Source organism: Physeter macrocephalus, chromosome 2 (assembly GCF_002837175.3).
Source record: "Physeter macrocephalus isolate SW-GA chromosome 2, ASM283717v5, whole genome shotgun sequence".
Taxonomy (NCBI): Eukaryota; Metazoa; Chordata; class Mammalia; order Artiodactyla; family Physeteridae; genus Physeter; species Physeter macrocephalus.
In genome coordinates, this window is record NC_041215.1 from 8118490 (window position 1) to 8125202 (window position 6713).

Below are 6713 nucleotides of genomic sequence, written 5' to 3' on the forward strand. Positions count from 1 at the left end.
CATCTTCAAAAGCACTTTACTGATTTCTATGCCATGCCTGGCGCCGGGCTGGCAGCGCTGGGGGAAATGGAACACATTCCTTTTTATCCATGATCACGCCTCAGCCACGCTTCCATTCCATAATTGCCCAGGAGGGAAAGACGAGTCCCGGGGCGGTCAGGAAGCAGTGTGCTCCCGGATCCAGGCTAGGTAGTTGGCCATGTCGGTGTATACACCCAGCATGTGGCGGTCGCCGCAACCTGAACCCCAGCTGACGATGCCTCGCAGGATGAGCTGGCGCTCTGCGGTCTCATCCTCACACACCAGAGGGCCCCTCGAGTTACCCTGGGTCGGGGACAGCGCCCTTGGCTTGGGGTCTGCACTTGACCGGGTTGGAGGAGGGCGCCAAGCGGGTCCAAGGGTTCACCTGGCACGCGTCAGTGCCACCCTCGAGGAAGCCAGCACAGAGCATGCCGGGGGATGAAGGCGGCTCCGTGCACATCGGGGGCGGAGCAGCGCTCCGGACGGATGAGCGGCACCTGAGTCTACTGCAGGAAGCTGGAATATTCCCCTGACCCTGCGAACAGAGAGCGCCTTCCTCACACCCCTAACAACTCCTCTCCGCCCAGGCCATGCACCTGGCTGCCCCAGGCTCTTCCAAACCCGCTAATCTCCTGCCTCCCTCGCAGCAAGCCCGAGAGGGAGTGAGTTGCCTTTAACACTATTTCATAGACGAGAAAACTGAGGCCAGAGAGGAGCGGTGATGTGAATGAACCAGGAGGAAGCAGGACTGCTTCGGAACCCCACCCCCACTTCCCATCCAGTGTCTCAAAAGCTTGGTCCCCATCCAGCCCACCGGCTGCTCCAGCGCGGGCCAGCGTCCTAGTAGCCCTTGCAGCCCTGTGCCCAGAGGGAATCAAGAGAAAGTGCGATTCTCCCGGTACGCCTCAGATTTGGGGACGCCCCCCAACAGTGAATACCAAGCTCTTGGAGAAGCAGACTGCAGAGACAAGGGCCCTGCACGTCCTCACAACCCACCAGGTCGGCCCCACCTGTCCCTGGCGGTACCAAACCTGCGGGCTTCTCTTGGCTACCCCGGTGGCCAGAGGTCTCCCTCCCGCCCCCAGCGGTTCTGCCTACCTTCTAACTGGTGACCCCAGCCGGCCACTTCGCAGAGCGCGGCTTCGGATTCGGCCGGGCGGGCGGCGCTACTCGGCAGGCACACTGGCTGAAAGAAAGGCGACGGGTGCGCGCAGCAGCCTTCCGCGCTCTCCTGCAGGCGCACCAAAGCTAACCCAAGCGGGGAGGAGCATGAGACTGGGACGCTAAGACTTCGAGCCCTGCCCACCCTTTGCCCTGATCCCCGCTGGGGCGCCCCCAAGCACCCAGGTCGTGCTGCTAGGTGATACGCGAGAAGGCCTCGTGCAGGGGGTAGGCGCGCACGGCCAGCGTCTGGCACTGCTCACAGCTCTGGTTATGGCGGTCCTGGCCGAGCACCACTGTCAGCTCCTCCGTCGCAGGTCTGGGGGCAGGGTCGGGAAAAGGAAGCGCGCTCAGAGCCGGCCACAGGCATCCTGCGGGAGCCCCCTCTTTCCGAGCCCCTTCTTGGGTTTCAGCTTCCTCCTGGGGAGCTCTGAAAGGGAGAAGGGGGAAAGGTGGGCGGGGACGCGTAGAGGTAGGGCACGTGTTCGGGTGTCGCGCGGAAGCCGGGCACAGAGAGAGGAGCTAGGGATCCCGGGCCGGGAGCTGAGCGCTCAGGCACTCGCCGGTTCTACGGGCAGTGAGCCGCGGTCAGCACCCAACAGGGGGCGATGAGGCTGCCGGTGCAGAAATTTTGGCCCTGCTACAGGGCGGCGATGTAGGGATGCGCCCCGGGGAGCGCCACCAGTCCCCCGACGACGCGGCTCAGCGAGGACAGCCGTTTGTGGAGCCCGCCGGGCCCGCGCTGGGCAGTGGAGTCCGCTGCTCGGTCGGCGAGCACCAGCCTGTGGGAGAAGCCCAGGCTGAGGGCCGGGAGACCCACGATCAGGTGGAATGTAGCTCGTCCCGTTCTTTCTCTGCTCGGATTCTTAACCTTTCCCAACTACCTGAGGTCAGGGGTCGAAGCGGGGTCTGGGTCGTGGACTGCGGTTTCTGCAAAGCCGAAAGCAAGGGCAAAGGGAAGTACTGGTGCCCAGATGAGATCCGGATTGGAGGAAGGTTTGGGGGCGCCGCCGGGGCTGGGGCCTGGCACCGTGCCAGGCGGCAATAGTTCCAGCTCAGTCGGTCGCCTCTCCAAACAAAGTACCACGGGCGGGTGTCGCTGTCCTGGTTCCTGCAACCACGGGGTGGGGGTGGTTGAGAAGCCCTAGAGGGCCCTGGGGCGGAAAGAGACGCCCAGCCCTGCCCCACCCGCGCACCGGCAGAAGGCGTGGTCGCCCAGGCTCTCGTTCAGCGCTTGCTCTGCGGTCACATTCCGGTAGGTGGCCTCGGAGGCGCACGGCTGACAGGGTGCACCCGAGAGCTTAGTCCGGGCCACACCGCGGTCGCTGAGTCCGCGGTCGCGGTCGTCGTACCAGTTCGCCTTGAGGTCTGGGGAGAGAGAAGGCTCCCTACAGCTAGGGTATGGAATGGTCTCCTGCCGCCCTCTCACCCACTTCTCCACTCTCCCTCCTCCCTCTCTGCAAGCCCTTCCCACGTGGGGGCGGGGCTTCTGCTTCCCAGACACCCGAACTCACCCACTTCGCACAAGCGTCCAGCGTATCCCGTGGGGCAACGAACGACACAGGCGGTGGCCCTCCGCCTGTAGGCAGCTGCCCGCATTGAGACATGGGTTGGTACGGCAGACTGGGAGAAGGAGCATGTTGAGCCACCCCTAGGCTCAAAGACCCCCGCCCCCCCAACCCAGAGGGCTCCCTCTTACGCTGGCACACCACCTGGCCTCCTGTCAGCCTTTCTTTCCCACCTTCTGCCCTCCTCCCTGGCCAGCTCCCCACCGATCTACTCACCCTGGCTGGCCTGTGGCTTGCACTGGGCATTCGGACCCTTGCACTGGCACTTGGCTACACCTGCCAGCTCAAGCCTATGCCATATTTCATTCTCCTGGAAGAACCGAAGAAGCTGGGGCTCAAAGCACTTCTCTGGGGACAAAGGTGTAGGATAGTCTCAAGAGAGTGTGGGACCATGCCAAATCTCTGGGAATCCACAGGACCTCTTCAGTAGGTCCGTGGCTGCCCCTGTTCCCCAGCAGCCCCTCCCCTGGCCTCAGCATCTCCTTACCTCTCTGGCAGTGCTTCCCAGTGAAGTGATCTGGATAGATGCAGTGTGGGCTGTTTGGCATGTTCACACAGGTCCCTCCTTTCTGGCAGGGGTTGTGTTTGCTGCAGTGATCTGAGAGATGAACACAGGGAGAGAAAGAGCAGGGAGCCTGAATCAAACAGATGGGGCCAAGTCCCTACCCAAACCTGCTTGTCTTTTGACCTTGGCCCTCCAAATTTCCAAGCCTTAGTTTACCCACCTGAAAAATGGGGCTACCCCCTCTTAGAACTTCTCTCTCTGGGAGGGAAGGAGATAGGTGGGCCCAGAGTCCCATATGTTTTAGATCTGATGATACCCAGGAGAGTAGCTAGGGTCGGGGAGAGGGCCCTGGGCCACCCCAAAGGTTGTGTGGCACTTTTCACTTTCTTTGGCTCCAGGCAGTATGCCCACATCGCTGATCCTTCTCAAAGTCGGGGGTGGTAGCACACCTGTAGACAAAGATAAGGCTTAAGATATGGAAGTGACCCAAGTGCCCATCAATGGATCATTGGTTTAAGAAGATGTGGTACAGACACATGGAATATTACTCAGCCATTAAAAAAAGAATGAAATATTGCCATTTGCAGTAACATGGGTGGACCTAGGGAATACCATACTAAGTGAAGTAAGTCAGATGGAGAAAGACAAATATTATGTGATAGCATTTATATGTGGAATCTAAACAATAACACAAATGAATCTATATACAAAATAGAAACAGACTTACAGACATAGAAAACAAACTTACAGTTACCAAAGGGGAAAGCGGGGGTGGTGGTGATAAATTAGGAATATGAGATTAACAGATACACACTACTATACATAAAATAGATAAGCAACAAGGATTTACTGTATAATACAGGGAACTATATTCAATATCTTGTAATAACTTATAATGGAAAATAATCTGAAAATATATATATATATAACTGAATCATTTTGCTGTACACCTGAAACCAACACAATATTGTAAATCAACTATACTTCAATAAATAAAAAAAGAAAGAAAGAAAGAGATGAAGCTTCCTAGCTCTGCCCAAGGGGCTGGGCTGCCCTTCCCTATCACAGGCCCTTCTCTCCAAGCAGGGTTCCTTGGACAGAAGGATGGGCAGAGTTCAGCTCCTCCAGACCCCTGCTCCAACCCTTCCGGGGTAGTCTTACCAAGGTCGGGGCCGGGCCAGCCTCTGTGGATACATTTGTGATACAGCTGCCGGTGGTACTGGAAGGGGAAGTGGCAGGGCTCCCCGGTGACAGTGAGAACTACAGGGGTAACACACTTCTTAATGACTTTCCCCGTGCCCCATTGCCCAGGTACCACCCCTCAGAGTCTGGATGGAAAAAGGATAGACCTTTGAAAAGATCATTGTGCCTTCAAGACCACATCCTGCTTAAGAGTTGGGTTTCTGGAGTCAGCTGGTGGACTCCTGACTCCACCATTCCAGTCACTAACTGCGTGACTTTAGACAAGTCTGCAGCCTCCAGGCCTAGAAGAGTGCTTTCTACAAAGTAGGCACTTAATAAATACTTGTTGAATGTTGAAGTCACTTGACCACACTGAGCCTTAGTTTTCTCATCTGTTAAAAATGGCAAAAATCATACATAGTACAGATGAAGGGTTTCAGTTTTGCAAGATGCAAAGAATTCTGGAGATAGATGGTGGTAATGATTGCACAACAATATGAGTGTACTTAATATCACTGAACTGTACACTTAAAAATGGTTGAGACGGGGGCTTCCCTGGTGGCACAGTGGTTGAGAATCTGCCTGCTAATGCAGGGAACACGGGTTCGAGCCCTGGTCTGGGAGGATACCACATGCTGCGGAGCAACAAGGCCCACAACTGCTGAGCCTGCGTGTCTGGAGTCTGTGCTCCGCAACAAGAGAGGCCGCGATGGTGAGAGGCCCGTGCACCGCGATGAAGAGTGGCCCCCACTAGCCACGACTAGAGAAAGCCCTCGCACAGAAACAAAGACCCAACACAGCAAAAATAAATGGATAAATTAATAAACTCCTACCCCCAACATCTAAAAAAAAAAAAAAATGGTTGAGACAGGGATTCCCTGGTGGCGCAGTGGATAGGAATCCACCTGCCAATGCCCGGGACACGGGTTCAAGCCCTGGTCCGGGAAGATCCCACATGCCGCAGAGCAGCTAGGCCTGTGCGCCACAACTACTGAGCCTGCGCTCTAGAGCCCATGAGCCACAACTACTGAAGCACGCATGCCTAGAGCCCGTGCTCCGCAACGAGAAGCCACCGCAATGAGAAGCCTGCGCACCGCAGCGAAGAGTAGCCCCCACTCGCGGCAACTAGAGATAAACCCCGCGCGCAGCAACAAAGACCCAACTCAGACAAAAATAAATAAATAAATAAATAAATTTATTAAAAAAAAAAACCAGCATGTCAGTATGGTCCTATTTTTGTAAAAATATATTTACATATGCATAAAAAATAAATCTAGAACGAAATCTCCAAAATTTGTAAAGTGGTTTCTGGAAGATAGTGGATTATGGGTGACTTTTCCTTCTTTCCTATTTCCGAAATTTATAAAGTTTTTACAATAAAAATATTGCTATTGTAATTTTTAAAAATAGTACAATTGCGCCTCATTCAGATTCTGTATTTGCTTATCTGCACTTCTTGCTAAAATTTATCTGTAACCCCAAACCAATACTCAAGGTGCTTTCACTGTCATTTGTGGACATGCACAGAGTGGTGAAAAATTTGAGTCACCCGAAGTGCGCATTCCCAGCTGAGGTCAAACAAGGTAATGCTCTACTTCTTGTTTCAACTCCTACTGTAAACAAGTGTCTTTTTTTTTTTTAATTTTAAAATTTTATTTATTTTTTTATACAGCAGGTTCTCATAAGTCATCCATTTTATACATATTAGTGTATATATGTCAATCCCAATCTCCCAATTCATCACACCACCGCACCCCTGCCACTTTCCCCCCTTGTTGTCCATACGTTTGTTCTCTACATCTGTGTCTCAATTTCTGCCCTGCAAACCGGTTCATCTGTACCATTTTTCTAGGTTCCACATATATGCGTTAATATACAATATTTCTTTTTCTCTTTCTGACTTACTTCACTCTGTATGACAGACTCTAGATCCATCCACGTCTCAACAAATGACCCAATTTTGTTCCTTTATATGGCTGAGTAATATTCCATTGTTTATATATACCACATCTTTATCTATTCATCTGTTGATGGGCATTTAGGTTGCTTCCATGTCCTGGCTATTGTAAATAGTGCTGAAATGAACATTGGGGTGCATATGTCTTTTTGAATTACGGTTTTCTCTGGGTATATGCCCAGTAGTGGGATTGCTGGGTCATATGGTAATTCTCTTTTTAGTTTGTTAAGGAACCTCCATACTGTTCTCCATAGTGGCTGTATCAATTTACATTCCCACCAACAGTGCAAGAAGGTTCCCTTTTCTCTACACCCTCTCC

The 6713-nt window shown here is 53.2% G+C and overlaps 1 protein-coding gene across 1 annotated transcript in view; it reads right to left on the reverse strand.

Moving 5' to 3' along the window:
* F12 (coagulation factor XII) overlaps positions 1-6713 on the reverse strand; it is a 12943-nt gene continuing 6230 nt past the window's right edge. The window contains 16 exon segments of the mRNA XM_024116328.3: positions 1-324; positions 407-457; positions 459-556; positions 1120-1269; positions 1365-1501; positions 1746-1948; positions 2047-2293; positions 2379-2550; positions 2697-2736; positions 2738-2805; positions 2967-3098; positions 3238-3348; positions 3632-3665; positions 3668-3704; positions 4417-4423; positions 4426-4515. Coding sequence (XP_023972096.2) covers positions 157-324; positions 407-457; positions 459-556; positions 1120-1269; positions 1365-1501; positions 1746-1948; positions 2047-2293; positions 2379-2550; positions 2697-2736; positions 2738-2805; positions 2967-3098; positions 3238-3348; positions 3632-3665; positions 3668-3704; positions 4417-4423; positions 4426-4515 — 1745 coding nt within the window. The 3' untranslated portion in view covers positions 1-156.